Source organism: Hemiscyllium ocellatum, chromosome 13 (assembly GCF_020745735.1).
Source record: "Hemiscyllium ocellatum isolate sHemOce1 chromosome 13, sHemOce1.pat.X.cur, whole genome shotgun sequence".
NCBI lineage: Eukaryota > Metazoa > Chordata > Chondrichthyes > Orectolobiformes > Hemiscylliidae > Hemiscyllium > Hemiscyllium ocellatum.
In genome coordinates, this window is record NC_083413.1 from 87,207,307 (window position 1) to 87,227,110 (window position 19,804).

At 42.6% G+C, this 19,804-nt stretch overlaps 1 protein-coding gene across 3 annotated transcripts in view; it reads left to right on the forward strand.

The window, feature by feature from the left end:
• Positions 1–19,804, forward strand: part of LOC132821984 (ephrin type-B receptor 1-like) — a 494,253-nt gene that overhangs the window by 366,477 nt on the left and 107,972 nt on the right. For all 3 annotated transcript variants that reach the window (XR_009645375.1, XR_009645376.1, XM_060835030.1), the window contains exon 6: positions 6,065–6,189. Coding sequence is in view for 1 of the 3 variants with exons in the window: in XM_060835030.1 (XP_060691013.1) it covers positions 6,065–6,189 (125 nt within the window). In the remaining 2 variants the exon portion in view is untranslated. The remainder of the gene's footprint in view (positions 1–6,064; positions 6,190–19,804) is intronic.

Sequence of the window (19,804 nt, forward strand, 5' to 3'; positions counted from 1 at the left end):
CAGTGCTCCTTGTGTAATCACAGCTGATTGTGGATAGTCTACCTGTGGTACAAATGCACAGATGGAAATGTCAGGCAATTGGCTTCAGATACTAGGATCAAGACTTGACAACATGATGATTAGACCCCTGACAGAGTCATTTGTTTCATACACTTGCCTTTCTTTACTCCTCTTGTTCTGCTTACCAGCCTGCTCTGTTGGTATTTCATGCTGACAAAATCTAGCCTGACCTTCAGAGCTGCTCACAGTGATTAAACACACCTCGCACCTGCTATCCTCTTCCAGCAACATTACTGACATTTAACGGCAAAAGAGGAAAGAAAAAGCAAGTGCTTCACTTTATATTTGTCAAGTCCACTAATTGACAGAAAGAAACGATGAATTGAAACTTTAATTGACAGTTTCAGAAATAGTTTGTGATGCATTCCAAAGGAGCTCAGCATTGAATGCGAGACGCAGCCTGATTAATGTATTTCAGACAGATGAACATTCTTGTTCGAAAGGGGAAGGAAGGTTCCACTGTAACACCACAGCTTTTCTGACACCCCTTCATGGATAGATTAGGAGGAGCTGCTGAGCTGGTTCCCTTTTTGTAGTGGGAAAGCAGGTGTTCCAGTGAGTTTTCCATTCTGAGACAAGAACAGGAACTGCTGGCAAAACTCAGCACGTAATGTGGCATCTGTGAAAAGAAAGCAGAGTCAACATTTTGAGTCGGCTGACTCTTCAAAAACTTTCCATTCTGTTTGTCTGCCTGGACTCCCGAGTGGCAGACAAATTCTGGTTCCTGTGATCTCTCAGTGACAGAAAGGTAGACGGTCAGCCTTTCGGTGGCTGGAGGGAGAGGGAGGTATGAGCTGAAAATGTGTTGCTGGAAAAGCACAACACGTCTGGCAGCATCCAAGGAGCTGGAGAATCGACGTTTCGGGCATGAGCCCTTCTTCAGGAATATTCCTGAAACATCGATTCTCCTGCTCCTTGGATGCTGCCTGACCTGCTGTGCTTTTCCAGCAACACATTTTCAGCTCTGATCTCCAGCATCTGCAGTCCTCACTTCCTCCTAGGAGAGGGAGGTATGCCAATGTAATGGTTATGTTTTTTGACTAGTAATTGAGAATGTGAGGGTGGTTTCCACCATATTTAAAATATGAGTTCTGGAATTTTATTCCAGGTTTTAAAGAAACTGCTTGCACCAGTGGATGGGGAATCTCAAATGAATGGACATGGGGCAGCATGGTGGCTCAGTGGTTAGCACTGCTGCCTGACAGAGACAGCACCAGAGACCTGGGTTCAAGTCCCACCTGCGGCAACTGTCTGTGTGGAGTTTGCACATTCTCCCTGTGTCTGTGTGGACTTCCTCCGGTTGCTCTGGTTTCCTCCCACAGTCCAAAGATGTGCAGGCCAGGTAAATTGGCCATGCTAAATTGCCCATAGTGTTAGGTTCGTTAGTCAGAATGGGTCAGGATTGGTTACTCTTTGGAGGGTCGCTGTGGACTGGTTGGGCCGAAGGGCCTGTTTCCACACTGTAGGGAATCTAATCTAATCACCTCCACTTGGGAGAGACGAGTGTAAAAAAACTTGACTTTGAAAACTTGGAACCTGCAAGACCATCATTGTGGAAGCTATTTCAAGTTCATTGGGTGATAGAACAGCTTTGAAAAAGCTGTTGTTTGAAAATCCAGATGCCTCAGTGGCCTCCGTTCTCTAATCTGCAAATGAAGTATCAAAATCAAGCAGAGGAACCATGCAATGCCATTCAGCAACCTCCTCCCCAGCTCACATGTCCAGGCAATTATGAGATCACGGCTGTTCTGAATCTGAAAACCATATCCCATTTAATCCATAACCGTTGGTACATGCCTAAAATGATTTACCGAAACCCATCTTGAAAATTTCAATTGCTACACCATCATCTACAGCCTGAAAGGGAGAGAATTTCAAATTGGCACAAGTGTGGAAAGAATGTTTGCTGATGCTACTTGGGCAAGTCACGCTCTTGTTTCAAGACTGGGTCTGCAGTTAGTGCCACAATTAGCAACTAATGTGGGTAAAATGTGGATGTCTGGAGAGTTAACATACTAGGAATAGAGATTAGGGATTTTGAGGGAAATGGTATCCTCCTGGTAATGTCACTGAAATAATAATGTGGATGCTGAGAAAATCTGGAGGATTCATGTTCAAGTTCCATCATGGTAGCTGGTGATATTTGAATTCAGTTAATAAATCTAGATTTGAAGAGTGAGCCTCAGTGTTAATGACTGATTGTTGTAAAAATCCATTAAGGGTCTTCATAGGAGTCATGTAAACAGATTTTAGGAAATGAGACCAAAGATTTGGTCAAAGAGTTAGGTTTGAGGAATGGAGTGAGAGAAGGATGGCACAGTGGCTCAGTGCTTAACACTGCTGCCTCACAGTGCCAGGGACTCTGGTTGATTCCACCCTCGTGCAACTTTCTGTGTGGAGTTTGCACATACTCCCCTTGTCTGTGTGGGTTTCCTTTGGGCGCTCTGGTTTCCTCCCACAGTCCAAAGTTGTGTGAGTTAGGTGGATTGGCCATGCTAAATAGCCCACAGTGTTCAGGGAAGTGCAGGCTAAGTGGATTAGCCAATGGGAAGTGCAAGGAGGTGGATATACATGGAATGCTCTTCAGAGGGTCAGTGGACTGAATGGCCTGCTTCCATGCTGTAGGGATTCTATGAAGAGATGTGCTGAAGACTTGTAGGGAGGGAATTCCAGAGCTTGAGGCCTGGATAGTTGAAGGTTTGACCTCAAAACGTTGAGCCAGGTAACAGTCAGAATTAAATGGATGAGAGATATACAGAATGAGGCTAAAACAGATTATGTTTACTATTGGTGTCAACAAGAATGGTTCAGGCTACTGGCAGCCCTCGCCATTCCTGAATTTAGAGGGAAAGCTCTTCTCCCTGGATGATAGATTAGTACATGAAACTTACAACTGTTGCTGGAAAGAATCCAGCAGAGACAGGATTTGCATAAATTCAGTCCTTGTAATATTAGCTGTTTAAATTCTTATTATTATTTTGACGAGACCAGAATGTGCGTGTGTCACAACATCATCTCGCAGAATCTGACACCAGCATGAACATTGCAAGCTGAGAAAAATTAACAAATTTGAATGCCTGTGTTTAATATGTGTCAAAGAGGGAAAATGAGCTAGGGATCTCTTATGTGATGGAGGCAAAAATAACATGATTAAACTATGCAACTCTGAAATAAAACTGAAAATACTGTAGACACACAGCAGTTCTAAAAAAAATGGTGAAGCCAACAGGTCAATATTTGGAATGCATCAGAAATGGACTGTGAAAAATGGACATGCACATAATATGAGTAATGAATCAGTACCCCTGTGTTTAAAGAAAACAATGAAATACAGAGAGGAAGCGCTCAGTGAATTGATACCACTGAACACTTCAATTATCTAATAAATAGAACACACAACTTGGTTTGAAATGACCTGTGTTATTCTTTACAGACAGAGCAATTCCTGTTTTTGTTTGCTTGTGTTTTATAGATCTCTGCCACCTGTTTCTGATGAATATGCCAATGTCTCTCATTTTTCAGTTCTGCCAATGCTGGTTATCTCTGTCTTTACACAGGTGCTAACTGACCTCTGGTTTTCCAGTTCCTTATGCACCTATTTTGCAGCAAGGTTCTAACTAATAGCGGAAGGGCTTCTAGACCCTGGAAGCACCCTTTGTATTGACATCACAAAGCTGCACCTCACTGAGCATAAATAGCACAGTGTGGGTGGAGTTAGAAAACCCTTGAAGGCGAGAGATTCTTGAGAGCACACAGACATGAGCACATGGAGAAGATAGATTAATCCTTACCCAACGCAACTCAAAATAAATCAAAGACTGGTATATTTATAATTACTATGTAAAGCAGTATTTAGTATTATTGCATAATAAATAGTGTTATTTTGAAAGCTGAAGCCTGAAGGCAGTCTTAACTCAGTCTTCTTCCCAACCCAAACTCAAAATGCTATATTAAGCCACACAATAAAAGTGACAGAAATTCACCTAATGAAAACAGATCACAAGCTATTTCTTAGCTGCCTGGGCTCCCGGAGTCTGCAAATACCTGGGAGTCCTGACTCATTTAAAAAAAAAATTTGATTCTAAGCAAAAGCAGACTTGACATAGCAATGCCTATGAGGTTCGTAATCTCAGACTAAGGGGTTGCATATATAAGCTGAAAATGTATTGCTGGAAAAGCACAGCAGGTCAGGCAGCATCCAAGGAGCAGGATGCTGCCTGACCTGCTGCGCTTTTCCAGCAACCCCTTTTTTAGCTCTGATCTCCAGCATCGGCAGTCCTCACTTTCTCCTAGAAGGTTGCACATTTAAATCAGAGATAATCAGTAGTTTAGTCTCTCGGAGGGTAGTGAATGTCTGACAATCTTTACTTCAGAGTACTGTCGAGGCTGGGTCATTAAGCATATTCAAAGCTGAGCTAGTTACATTTTGAATCAGTAAGGGAATCAGCAGTTATGGGCAAATGGCAGGAAATTGGAGGTGAGGATGATCTGATCAACCATGATCTTATTGAAAGATAGATCAGACTCAATGTGCTGAATAGCCCACATCTACTCCAAAGTTGTTTTGCACTTTATAGCAGGCAGTGAATTGGGCTGAAATGTCATAGAGTCCTACAGTGCACAGACAGGCTCTTTGGCCCAAACTGCTCCATGTCAACCAAAATGTTGATCCATGCTAACCCTATTTCCCTCCACTTAGCCCATACCTTCTAAAGCTTTCCTTTCCATGTATTGGTCCAAATGCCTTTTAAATGTTGTTAACATACCTGCCTCAACCACTTCAGCTGGCAGCTCATTCCATATGTGTACCACCCTCTGTATAAAAAAGATGCCCCCGGGTTCCCTTTTATTCTTTCCCATTTAACCTTAAACTGATGCCCTCTAGTCCTTGATTCCCCAACCCTGGGAAAAAGACTGAGTGAATTCACTCCATCCATGGTTCTCGTGATCTTCTAGGAGAAAGTGAGGACTGCAGATGCTGGAGCTCAGAGTTGAGAGTGTGGTGCTGGAAAAGCACAGCAGGTCAGGCAGCATCCGAGGAGCAGGAGAATCGACATTTCAGGCAAAAGCCCTTCATCAGGAATGGCTAATTCTCCTGCTCCTCAGATGCTGCCAGACCTGCTATGCGCTTCCAGTACCGCATTCTTGCTTCACATTATCTTGCACACATCCGTCTTGTAAGCTCTAAAGAAAAAGGTCCTAGCCTGTCCAACCTCTCCCTATAGCTCAGACGCTTGAGTCCAGGCAACATTCTTGTAAATTTCTTCTCTACTCTTTCCAGTTTAATAACATCCTTTTTACTACTAGGTGACCAAAACTGAACATAATATTCCAAGTGCAGCCTCACCAACATCCTGTATAATTGCAACATAACTTCCCAACTTCTGTACTCATATCCTGACTAATGTAGGCCACTGTGCCAAAAGCCTTCTTCACTGCCCTGTCTACTCTGACTTCACTTTCAGAAAACTGTGTTTTCAATCTAGGAAGACATTTTTTAGTGAGTTGACCGATTCAACTTAAGTGAACAGAGGTGTATTTGGAAATAACATTATTTGAAAAATAATGGTTGTGGTCTAAAGTGAACCCTTTGTGAGGAAACGGCAGTGTTTTGCAGAGGAACAAATTGGACCACATCAAACAGTCACTGCTTTATGAACCAAATGCAGGTGAAAAGAAATGACTCCCTTCCTCCTTCTCTCAACACTTCAGAACTCCAGCTGGCCAATGTGCATTAGTTTTTGATCTTTACTGACTCTGTCAGGGTAACTCCTGACAATTCTGCAGATTTGAAACCAAAATCTTTCCAGTAATGAATCACATTTTCAGCGGGAGATGAGTTTAGCCTTACATCTTCAAAAGATTTCATTGCAAAATGTCGATTAGTTTGTCACAATGGCTTTGGAAAGTGACAATGAGAATGATGTTGTTCGAGAAGTTGTTTGGCTTTGAAAGAGAACACCGGCTTTGTTTTGATCCTTTCCACTTCTGTTTTTTGTTTCAGCACCCTCTACAGTTCCCATTATGCACCAGGTGAGCTCGACAATGACCACAATCACGTTGTCCTGGCCACAACCCGATCAACCAAATGGGATCATCCTTGACTATGAGCTGCGTTATTATGAGAAGGTACAAACACTTTTATAGAAGCTGCGTATTATATTGTAAAGAGCACCATTCTTTGTGCCTTTTGAGTTAATTGATTTATCAAGTTGAAAAATTGTTAACGCCTATTAAAATAATTTTGATGCAATCAATAGAATCATATTTGCAGAAGGGCATGCAAGAATAAAGAAACATTGTCAAACCAACTAAAAACATTTGTCAGCTCACAGTTCAAATTCTGTCTGCAACGTTGCATACTTCTTTATTGAGAGGACATTAAAGTCAGAGCAAGCTTACAGACTAGGGTGATATTTACAATGGGAAACTCCGTTGTATGAGGAAAGTATTTGCATTGGAGTTCGAAAGCTGAAGAGGAGATTTACTAAAGGGTCTTAAAATTGTGAAGACTTTAGGATTAGTGTCTTGGGAAAGGCTTTTTTTAAAAAGAGGAAGCCAGTGATGACAGCAATATGTAAAAATGGCTGTTAGAGTGCGCGAAGAGACTGCGGGAAATTGTTTACACAAAAGGCTGGTGGAGTATAGAATACTTTACCAGATAATAAGACAAAGACCACTGTGTCTTTCTGGGAAATCTGCATAAACATTATAGAAGCAGTGGAAGATTTAAGAGAGATTTTGTAAAGAGTGACTGCCCTCCACAGTCTATCCACCACCAATAAGGTACAGACTGGAACAGTGCTAGAACACTGTACATTTGCTTGATTTGGTGTAGCTGCAGCAACAATGGATAAAGTTGGTATTATCTTGGAGAAAGCAGCACGAGTGATTTGAACCACCTTGAACACGTTAAGCATTCACTCCCTCACCCAGCATACTATGGTTAGGGATACAATTCAACATATATCAGTAAAACGTCTCTGGCCCTATCTCTCAAATCTGTGACTACAATCATACAGAAGGACAAGGCTGGCAAATGTCCCAAGAATGATTTTTTTTTAAAGCAGACCCATGGGGCAAGAGGGGGCAGTATGATTAATTTTGGGTTACTGTAACAAAGATCTCTCACATTGAATGGTTTCATGAATATGTTATTTGTTCTATCTTTGGCAGGATAAAAGCAATGATAAAATAATAAGGCCAATAGAACAAGAATGTTTGAACAAGCACAGTGCAGTGAGAAAATCACCAAGATTGTCATTTGGAAAGCATTGCTTTAGGTGACAGTCAACATGGATTTATTGTTCCTCATGTCTGATGAAGCTGGTTGAGTTATTTGATGAAGGAATAGAGAAGAAGGTTGATGAGGATGATGAGGTTGATGGATATATGAAATTTCATTTGCTGTTTGATAAAGGGCCTCATGAATGTGGACAATAGCTTCCTCTTGTTTTGTACCCACTATGAACATCCCTCTCTCTTATGGGGATGTGTAGAATGGGTTTGACACAGACTGAAGCCAATTCTTTGCCAATGTGCCTTCATTTCAAGCAGAATAATCAGTACATCAAGTGCTTTTTTCTCCTTTTTCAACAGCAGCCCTTCTTGTGGCTGCCCGGAGAAAAAAACTCATACTTTGTGTCACATTCTAATCATTGAAACTGGGTTGTGAGTGCCCTAAAGTCATTTCACAGTTGACAGAGATGAGAGGAGTCTTGAAACCAATCAGTCCAGGATGACTTGGTGTCTAGGGGGCAGAGGTATGCTAATCTGCACCATTCAGAGCATAGCACTGAATACTTTTAACCTCTTTGAATAAATTTGATAACTATTCAAATGGAAACTGTTTTCGGAACACAGTATTTCTTTTCTAATTTGCATTGCCTGTGAATAATCCCCAGCCATGTGCCCATAGCTATCATTCAGTTATAGGAACAAATACCAACTGGTTATAGAAAGAAGCCAACTGCCGGTAATTGGATTCGGTCACGAGCTGTTTATGAAATCAAGTCAACTACGAGTTATTGGATCAGACCTGTTAATTGGTTGTGAATTCAGAATGCCAAGTAGATTTATCTTTTTTTAAAATTCTTCATGATATTTTATATCCTCCTGTCACATGAGCAGAGGAAGAAAAAGATGGAAAAATATTCCGTAATGTAGACATCTGTGCCTTAACCAGTGTTTACTGTCCTTCCCTAATAGCCTCTCAAGAAGATGATGGTGAGCGGCCATCCTGAACACTACAGTGCATGTGGTGTAGGCTAACCCACAATGCACTTAGGAAGGAAGTTGCAGGATGTTGGCCCAGCGACACTGAAGGGACTGCAATATATTTCCAAGTCAGGATGGTGTGTGGCTTGGAGGAGATCTTCAACATGGTGCTGTTCCATGTCCTCGTCCTTTCTAGATGGTAGAGCACATGGGTTTGGAAAGTGCTGTTGAAGAAGCCTAGGTGAATTTCTGTAGTGTATCTTGTAGCTAGCACTCACTACTACCTCTGAGAATTGTTGGTGGAGGGAATGAATAGTGAAGGTGGTGAATATGGTGGGCTCTTTTGTCTTTAATGGTGTCAGGCTTCTTGAATGTTGGAGCTGCACTCAACCAGGTGAGTGGAAAGTATTTCATCACATTCTTGACTTGTGCCTTGTAGTTGGAGGAGAGGCTTTGGAGAGACAAGATATAATTACGCACAGATTGACCAGTCTTTGATGTAGTCTTGTAGCCACAGTTAATGGGAAGCCTTCAAAAATGAGACGAGAGTCCAGAGACAGTGTGATCCTCTCAGGTTGAAAGGCAAGGCTGGTAGTTGTAGGGAATGGTGGATGAGTAGAGAAATTGAGCTTTTGGGCAAGTAAAAGAAGGAAGCATATGTCAGATCAAGTGAATCTTTAGAAGAGTATAAAGACAGTAGGAGTATACTCAAGAGGGAAGTAAGGAGGGCAGAAAGGGAACATCAGATATCTTTGGAGAATAAGGTTATGGAGAATTCAAAGGAATTTTATAAATACATTAAGGATATAAGGGTATTTAGGGAGAGAATAGGGCCCCTCAAAGATCAGCAAGGCAGCCCATGTGTAGAACTGCAGGAGATGAGTGAGATACTATTCGAGTATTTGGCATCAGTGTTTACTGTGGAGAAGGACATGAAAGATACAGAGTGTAGGGAAATAAATGGTGACATTTTGCAAAATGTCCATATTACAGAGTAGGACGTGCTGGATCTCTTAAAACACATAAAAATGGATAAATCCCAAGGACTGATCAGATGTACGTTAGAACTCATTGGGAAGCTAAGAAAGTGATTGCTGGGCCCCTTGTTGAGGTATTTGTATCATGGATGGTCACAGGTGAGGCATCAGAAGACTGGAAGTTGGCTAATGTGGTGCCACAGTTTAAGAAATGTGGTAAGGACAAGCTAAGGAAGTATAGACCATTGTTGTTGGAGGAAATCCTGTGAGACAAGATTTACATGTATTTGAAAAGGCATTTACGGATTAGAGATAGTCAACATGGCTTTGTGCGTGGGAAATCATGTGTCACTAACCTGATTGAGTATTTTGAAGAAGTAACAAAGGTGATTGATGAGGGCAGAGTGGTGGACATGATCTATATGGACTTCAGTAAGGCATTCGACAAGGTTCCTTTGGGTAGACTGGTTAGCAAGGTTAGATCTCATGAAATAAGGGGACAATTAGTCATTTGGATGCAGAACAAGGTAGAAGACAGAGGGTGGTGGTGGGAGGTTGTTTTTCAGACTGAGGCCTGTGACCAGTGGTGTGCCACAAGAATTCGTGCTGGGTCTACTGCTTTTTGTCATTTCTATCAATGATTTGGATGCGAACGTAGGAGGTATAGTTACTAAGTTTGCAGATAACATCAAAGTTGGAGGTGTAGTGGACAGCAAAGAAGGTTACCTCAGAGTACAACGGGATCTTGATCAGGTGGGTTGATGGGCTAAGAAGTGGCAGTTGGAGTTGAATTTATGTGACATGCTGCATATTGGAAAGGGTAATCAAGGCAGGACTTATATACTTAACTGTAGGGTCCAGGGGAGTTTTGCTGAACAAAGATACCTTGGAGTGTAGTTTCGTATTTCCTTTGAAAGTGGAATCTCAGGTAGATAGGATAGTGAAGAAGGCATTTGGTATGCTCACCTTTATTCATCAGAGCTTTGAGTATAGGAGTTGGGAGATTATGTTGTGGCTGTACAGGACAGTGGCTAGGCTACTATGAGAATATCATGTGCAGTTCTGGTCTTCTTCCTATTGGAAGGAGGTTGTGAAACTTGGAAGGATTCAGAAAGTCCACACTGACCCTCTGAAGAGTGTCCTAGCCAGATCTGTTCCCCTAGATTATCCTTGTAACCCTGCATTTCCCGTGGCTAATACAGATAACCTACACAACCTTGAAAGCTATGGGCAATTTAGCATGGCCAATCCACCCAACTTGCACATCTTTGGACTTTGGGAGGAAACTAGAGCACCCAAAAGAAACCCACACAGACACGGGGAGAAGGTGCAAACTCCACACACAGTTGCCAGAGGTTGGAATCAAACTCAGGTCCCTGACACTGTGAGGCACCTTCCTAAAGCTGTCTCATTAATTACCTACCATGGAGACTCTCACATCCAGTTTCCATCCCAGCTTGCCCAAATGCCATTCTTTGAACAATTTGGCGACTACGGATAGCTGGCAATTTGCCGGTACCCTTATGCCATCGCCATCTTTAAAAGCCCATTGTGCACATGATGGATTAGCTTCGTCAGTCCCAAGCTGCCTTACTCAGTACCTAACATTTGCCCTGACAGCAGAAAGCAGCTACCCACGTTAGAGGCAGGGATCTGGAGATCCTGCTGGACAGGATGGTGCCAACATGGCTCTCTCTCCTCTCCAGTGGAGGCTGCAAGGTCAGACCATGCCAGTCTGCTCTGAGATTGCTACCTGGGTCAATACATTCTCAGCCATCTGGAAGAATGCCCAGCACTGTAAGAAGCAAGTCTGTGCCCTTCTCCACCCTACCAGCATAAATAGCTCATAATTCTACTGCTGTTCCCATCTCCCACCAAGGCTATGCTCTCCCACTCTCAGTACTACTGGTACCATTTTCCCTCACTCACTGTCACCCACACTAACCCCCAACATCACTAACTCTGCACTCCCTCTGCACTGGCCACTCATTGACTCGGAACACCTCGGTGCCTGCATCAATAATGAAGCTGTGCCACCCACTTTGACCTAATCTACCTAAATACCTGCCTCTATTCCAGGTCACGTGCAAAACAATTCATAATAGGGCCGAAGGAGTCAGAGTGGGTGGTGAGCTGTCCAACATTCAGCTCCTAACCCTGTTATATGGAAAGGATTCTGACTCTGACCACCTCCAGCTGGGCTTTGACCATATCAGACACTGTTCTGAACTTACTGTTTCAGGACACTCTGATCAAGGGCTTATTGACAGTTATGTAGAGGTTATTGATGTTGTGCCTGTGCTAAATGACTAGGCCATAATATGAGCATAGTATCTCTGAATGAGGTGGGTAAAGTGCTCCAAGGCAATGCAAGGCAAGGTTGCTATGAGCATCCAGGTCGGCTCAGAGTGACAGAACTCCTTGACAGTAAGTGAAGAGCTTGGAATTAAAGCCTGGCCCGGTCTGTGAACTGGAGAGTGTGTTCCTGAGCACACAGATCCCTTGCTGCAGTATTATAGCCAGAGGTGCAACATTGAAGAGCAGAAAGATGCTGTCAGTGGATCAGAGGTGGCTAATGAGGGTTCTTTGAGGTTAGAATGTGCCAGTTGCCAGTATCTGCGGATATGGGGGTCCCATGGCTGGTGCTGATAAAGCATGCCCTGAGATGTCAGTGCTCAGTTTACAACACAGAGGCCGTTCAGAGCAAACAGTGTATTGAATCTGCCAGGGCCCACTCTGGGTTCCTTGTCAACTTTCCTGACATTCAGCTTGTTTGCTGAGTTTGTCAAGATGTGAAGTTGGACATCAGAATGGCGAGTTGAGGCATTAAGGCATTTAACAAGCAGTAATCGCTTGCTGCTGCTGCCGAGAGAAGATTTACTAGAACATTAGAAATGAAGGACTTTAGATACAAGCTGAAAAATGTGTTGCTGGAAAAACACAGCAGGTCAGGCAGCATCTAAAGAGCAGGAGAATCGACGTTTCGGATTCCTGAAGAAGGGCTCATGCCTGAAACGTCGATTCTCCTGCTCTTTGGATGCTGCCTGACCTGCTGCACTTTTCCAGCAACACATTTTTCAGCTCTGATCTCCAGCATCTGCAGTCCTCACTTTCTCCTAGAAGACTTTAGCTACAAGGAAAGATTAGAGAATTGGACTTGGTGTAACAAAGATTAAGAGGTGACCTTATTGAGGTGATCAAAATGAACAGTTTCAGGGTAAAGAAAGATATTCTGTTTCCACCAGTTGATATGTCAGTAACTAGCAGCCTCAACTTCAAGATTGCCAGCAAGAGAGCGAGGAGTGAGATGAGGAGAAACATCCTTACTGCTGCCTGGGTGGAGGTGAAGGTGGATTCCATCGGAGGTTTCTAAAGAGAGCTGGGGATATACATGAAAGTAATAAAGTTAGAGGGTTATAGAAACAGGCCTGGAGAATGAGGCTAGCTGGGTAGCTCTTTCAGGAGCTGGTACAGACAAGATGGGTTGAATGGCCTCCTTCTGCACTGTAAAATTCTATGATCTCACCCTGTTTGTGAAAAGTGTAACAAATGGAGCGAAATGGCCTTGGTGTCAGAATGAACTTTGCCACACTTGCCACCTGATTTTGCGACACGTTTTGCCATGACCTACATAACTCAATCCTCAATAATATTCTGCCCAGACATCTTTGAACGATTTCAAACATCACCTCAACTAAAGTTTTCTCCTATCAGTGATATCAGCAACTGAAATTCAGTGCTTTTATCGATTTGTGTGGTAAACAATTCCAGCAAATCTGCCTTCTCAATGGAAATATTCTTTTTAGCTTGCTCATCGGATGTGGGTGTCACTGGCTCATTCAGAATTTATTCCCCTCCCCGAATTGACTTGGGAAAGGTCGCAATGAGCTGCTGTCTTAAGCCTCTGCTGTTTGGGTATATCCTTCAAGTGTAGGACACTCACAGAGTTGTTAGGTAGGGAGTTCCAGCATTGTGAGTTCTAAAATGGACAATTCAGAAATATAGATCTGGTGAGTCTCATCACAACTCTCATCTCTACATTTAAACACTCAGCTTCAGCATCTGGTGAACTAGATTGGAGAATTAAGGGTGTATTCTCTGCCTTTTTACTATGCATGGCAACAGTGCACTTCAAATAAAATAAATCTAGTTCCAGGCATCCTTCTTGTTCCATGTATCAGTGATGTGGCTGTAAAGTCACCCATTGGAAACTACATTGTTCTGAACTTACATTATAAGTGAAATATTGACTTGTTGAGGCTGGAATTCAAATTGGTATTGAGTAAGAGTCTCTTTAACAGAAATATAAATTTGATGATATCCAGAATGTGTATTCTCTTCCACTTGAATGCATTGCTTTCCTTTAAGTTTTACCATCAAAAGTACCCCTGGCTGTTTCTTTTGATGTCTCACAGGCAGGGAAAGTAATTGTACTCCCTGCAGAGTGAACATAATGACTTAAAATGGAGGTTATTAAGGAATTGCAGCCACTATCAATAGACTGGTAATTTTCTATTGCATTTTCATTCTGGGCTTCTCAAGGGTAGTTGTCTTTCAATAGCAATAACAAAGTATTTATTTGAAACTCTGTCTTTTCTTCTGTTCACAAACTGGCTTGGAGTCACAGAATATTACAGCACAGAACAAACTTTCCAGCCCATTGTTACTGCACTACATTCATTTTATGTATCAGCTCCTGGTAAACTGCTGTTGATTGGTTTGCAGGCATAGAGTCCTCCAGTCATACAGCATGGAAACAGACTCTTTGGTCCAACAAGTCCATGCTGAACACATTTCCTATGGTTTCACAGGAAGTGACATCACTGCAGGAAATGACATTACTAACCCAAGGAAACCTAAACACATTAATAGAAAGTCGGCCATGCCACCAGTGCTTTATCCGGGGACTCACTGATGATGTTACGTAGTATGGTGACGAAACTTATGAAAACGAACCTTCCAGCTCAGCAAGCAAACCTCCATCTAGAATATTCTTCCTGTAACAGGGCGACCAGAACTGCCCTCCAGAAGAGGCCTCAATAATGTCCTCCACAATGTCAACATGACTGCTCAACTCCTAAACTCAAAGGTCTGTGAAATGAAAGCAAACATGCTAAACAACTTCTTAACCACCCTGTCTACATGTGATGCAAATTTCAAAAAATTATATACCTAAACTCCTAAATCTCTCTGTTCTACAACACTACCCAAAGCCCTATGTTTAATTACATAAGTCCTGTCCTTATTTGTTGTACCATAATGCAATACCTCACAATTCTCCAAATTAAACTCCATCTGCCACTCCTCAGCTTGTTAAACCACTTTGTGAAGATCTATCAGATAATCTTCTTCACTGGCCACCATACCACCAATTTTGGTGTCATCTGCAAACTTGATAACCTTCTATATTCCTGAGGTCGACCTCAATATCTCTGCTCTTCTGCGGTATATCAGTGATCTAGATGTGAGTGTGTGGAGCAAAATTTCAAAATTTGCGGGTGACACAAACCTAGAAGTGTTGTGAGTTGTGAGGAGGACAGTGATAGACTTCAATAAAAGATAGACAGGCTAATGGAATGGGTGAACAGGTGGCAAGTGAAATTTAATGCAGGGAAATGTAAAGAGATATATTTTGGTAAGAAGAACATGTAGAGACAATATAAAATAATGGATTCAGTTTTGAAGGATCAGAGACACCTGGACGTAAATGTTCACAAGTTATTAAAACTTTCAAGTTCACAAGTTATTAAAAGATTCAATTAGGACGCTTGAGAGTTGCAAGTTAGCCAGGAAAGACCTAAAGAGAGAGCTGGGTAGTGCCAGGAGGGGACATGAGAAGTCTTTGGCAGGTAGGGTCAAGGAAAACCCTAAAGCTTTCTATAGGTATATCATGAATAAGAGAATGGCTAAGTATGATTAGGGCTGAAAATGTGTTGCTGGAAAAGCGCAGCAGGTCAGGCAGCATCCAAGGAGCAGGAGAATCGATGTTTCGGGCATGAGCCCTTCTTCAGGAGTCAAAGCCCGAAGTACAATTAGGGCCAAACAAGGAAAGTAGTGAGAAGTTGTGCGTGGAGTCCGAGGAGATAAGAGAAGTGCTGAATGAATATTGTTTGTCAGTATTCACATTGAAAAAAGACAACGTTGTTGAGGAGAATGCTGAGATACAGGCTACTAGACTAGACGGGATTGAGGTTCATAAAGAGGAGGTGTTAACAATTCTGGCAAGTGTGAAAATAGATAGGTCCCCTGGATCGGTTGGGATTTATCCTAGGATTCTCTGAGAATCCAGAGAGGAGATTGCCAAGCCTTTGGCTTTGATCTTTGTGTCATCATTGTGTACAGGAATACTGTCAGAAGACTGGAGGATAGACAACCCTGGTAATTATAGACCAGTGAGTCTTACTTCGGTTGTGGGTAAAGTTGAAAAAGCTTATAAGAGGTAGGGTTTATAATCATCTAGAAAGGACTAAGTTGATTAGGGAGAGTCAACGTGGTTTTGTGAAGGGTAGATCATGCCTCACAAACCTTACTGAGTTCTTTGAAAAAGTGACCAAACTGGTGAATGTGCATAAAGCAGTTGATGTGGTATATATGGATTTCAGAAAGATGCTTGATAAGGTTCCCCACAGTAGACAATTGCACAAAATATGGAGGCATGGGATTGAGGGTGATTTAGTGGTTTGGATCAGAAATTGGCTAGCTGAAAGAAGACAGAGGGTGGTGGTTGATGGGAAATGTTCATCCTGGGGTTCAGTTACTAGTGGTGTACCACAGGGATCTGTTTTGGGTCCACTCCTGTTTGTCATTATTATAAATGACCTAGATGAAGGCTTACAAGGACGGATTAGTAAATTTGCAGATGACACTAAGGTCAGTGGAGTTGTGGATAGTTCAGAAGGATGTTGCAGGTTACAAAGGGACATAGATAAGCGGAGCTGGGCTGAGAGGTGACAAATCGAGTTTAATACAGAAAAGTGTGAAGTGATGCACTTTGGAAGGAGCAACAGGAATTAAGAGTACCGTGTTAATGGTAAGATTCTTGATAGTATAGAATTTAGTGTAGTGTAGTGCAGAGAGCTCTTGGTGTCCATGTACATAGATCCCTTACCTTGCCACCAAGGTTGATAGCATTGTTAAGAAAGCATACAGTATGTTAGCTTTTATTGGTAGAGGGATTGGGTTTCAGAGCCATGAAGTCATATGGCAGCTGTACAAACTCTGGTGCGGCCACACTTGGTATATTGCGTACAGTTCTGGTCACCTCATTATAGGAAGGATGTGGAAGCTTTGGAAAGGGCTCAGAGGAGATTTACTACGATGTTGCCTGGTTTGGAGGGAAGGTCTTACGAGGAAAGGCTGAGGGACTTGAGGCTGTTTTTGTTAGAGAGAAGAAGGTTGAGAGGTCACTTCATAGAGACATATAAGATAATCAGAGGGTTAGATAGGGTGGACAGGGAGAGCCTTTTTCCAAGTATGGTGACAGTGAGCACGAGGGGACATAGCTTTAAATTGAGGGGAGATAGATATAGGACAGATATCAGAGGTAGTTTCTTTACTCAGAGAGTGGTAGGGACGTGGAACACCCTTCCTGAATCAGCAGCAGACTCGCCAAATTTAAGGGCATTTAAATGGTCATTGGATAAACAGAATGAATGAAAATGGAATAGTGTAGGTCAGATGGGTTTCAGACTGATTACATAGGTCAGTGCAACATTGAGGGCCTGTACTGCATCGTAATGTTCTATCTTCTAAAAGTGACAGGGCAAGCTGAGAAACGGTACTCCAAACCCTTGTATTGCATAGGGGGGCAAGGATGTCCTGTGGGTAACAGAAAAAGTGGATACGGATACCTTAGAACACTCATCTTTTGTGAAGGATCGTGCAATCAAACTGGATAAGTCTGTGAGACAATAAAAAGGTAGGGTCTGGGGCTAACCTCACAAGTACCTAGATCCATAAATCACAAGGGGTGAGCATATTAAAAAGGGTATGAGGATCCTGGACACTATGAATAAATGCATTGAGCATAAAAGGAGGAAGGCATGATGAACAATCATAAAAGCAAGACTGCAGGATTTGGATGAGGTCATTCAGCCCTTTGAGCCTACTCCAGCATTCTAGGCCATGGCTGATTTTCTAACTCAATACCAAATTCCTGCATTATCCCCATGCGTTAGTATTATTGGTGTCCAGAATCCTATTGGTCTCTATCCCAAATGCATTCAATGTTCAAATTTCCACAGCCACCTGGGGTGGGGAATTCTAAAGGTTTGCTATCTTCCAAGTGAAATAATTCCTCCCCATCTCAAATCCAAGTATTCTACCCCTTTTTCTGAGACTGTGCCCCAGTTCTTGATGTCCTTCACTCCCACCTCCCTACACAAGTCAAGGGAATCATGCCTGTACTCTGCCACAACTTCTAAAGATATTGATCATTTAATGGACAGTGAAGAAGGTTACCTCGGATTACAATGGGATCTTGGTCAGGTGGACCAATGGGCCGAGGAATGGCAGATGAAGTTTACTTTAGATAAATGTGAGGTGCTGCATTTTGGAAAGGAAAATCAGGCCAGAACTTAAATGCTTAATGATAAGGTCCTGAGGAATGTTGCTGAACAAAGAGACCTTGGACCGCTGGTTCATAGTTCCTTGAAAGTGGAGTCACAGGCAGCTAAGACAATGAAGAAGGTATTTGGTACGCTTTCCTTTATTGGGCAGTGCATTGAGTATAAGAATTGGGAGATCATGTTGCAGCTGTACAGGACATTGGTTAGGCCACTATTGGAATATTATGTGTAATTCTGGTCTCCCACCTATTGGAAGGATATTGTGAAACTTGAAAGGGTTCAGAAAAGATTTACAAGAATGTTGGCAGGGTTGGAGGGTTTGAGCTAGTGGGAGAGGCAAAATAGACTGTTTTCCCTGGAGCGTCGGAGGCTGAGTTTTATAGAATCATGAGAGATATGGATAGGGTAAATGGGCGAAGTCTTTTCCCTGGGTTGGGGAGTCTAAAACTAGAGGGCATAGGTTTAAGGTGAGAGCAGATAAATTTACAAGAGAACTAAGGGGCAAACTTTTTTACAGAGGGTGGTGGGTGTGTGGAAGGAGATGCCAGAGGGAGCGTTAAAAGGTGGTACAATTACAACATTGAAAAGGGATCTGGATGGGTATATGAATAGGAAGGGGTAAATGGGACTAAATTAGTTTCGGATATCTGGTCGAGTTGGACAGTAGAGTCTGTTTCCATGCTGTATATCTCTATGACTCTATAACTCTTACTCTTCTGGAGAATGCCGGCTCAGGTTCCCTAATCTCTTATCATACAACAATCCTACCATACAGAGCTGAAAATGTGTTGCTGGAAAAGCGCAGCAGGTCAGGCAGCATCCAAAGAGAAGGAGAATCGACATTTTGAGCTTGAGCCCTTCTTCAGGAATGAAATGTATCTCGCAGGCTAAGATAAAAGGTAGGGAGGAGGGACTTGGGGGAGGGGTGTTGGAAATGCGATAGGTGGAAGGAGGTCAAGGTGAGGGTGATAGGCCGGAGTGGGGGTGGGGGCGGAGAGGTCAGTTCTCCTCCCTACCTTTATCTTAGCCTGCTGGAAACATTTTCCTCATTGGAGGAGAAAGTCAGGTCTGCAGATGCTGGAGATCAGAGCTAAAAATGTGTTGCTGGAAAAGCGCAGCAGGTCAGGCAGCATCCTGTGTCTTGGATGCTGCCTGACCTGCTGCGCTTTTCCAGCAACACATTTTCAACACTTTCCTAATTTCTGAAGAAGGGCTCATGCCCGAAACGTCGATTCTCCTGCTCTTTGGATGCTGCCTGACCTGCTGCTCTTTTCCAGCAACACATTTTCAGCTCTGATCTCCAGCATCTGCAGTCCTCACTTAATCCTACCATACAGTCATACAGCTGGAAACAAGCCCTTTGGTCCAATAATTATCCCACAACATGTTGACCAAATGAGATTCGTAATTGGTCATGATTTCTGATGTTTGTAGAAGGCACCGTGACCAAATTCATTGAAGGCCAGGAACTAGTGCCCCGGTAGTCCAAGGAACACCCATCTTAGCCATTGCAACAGGCCTTCAAATATAATCCTGCTCTGTGAGGTGAGCGAAAGTTTCTGAGAAATAAATGGAGATCTTTTAAAGTAGCAATGAAGATTAGCATTTTTAAAAATAATTCACAAGGATTTAGTTAAAAATCACACAACACCAGGTTACAGTCCAACAGGATTATTTGGAAGTACTAGCTTTCAGAGCGCTGCTCCTTCATCAGGTAACTTGTAGGGCTGGATCATAACACACAGAATTTATCGCAAAAGATCACAGTGTTGTGCAATTAAAATGATACTTGTACGGAAACCTGCAATCCATTCTAACAAAGACTTAACAGCCATCTAGGTTTGTTCAATATATTGTTTTAATTGCATGACACTGTGATCTTTTGCTATAAATTCTGTGCCTTATGATCCTGCCCCACTAGCTACCTGACAAAGAAGCAGTGCTCTGGAAGCTAGTGCTTCCAAATAAATTTGTGGGCGGCAT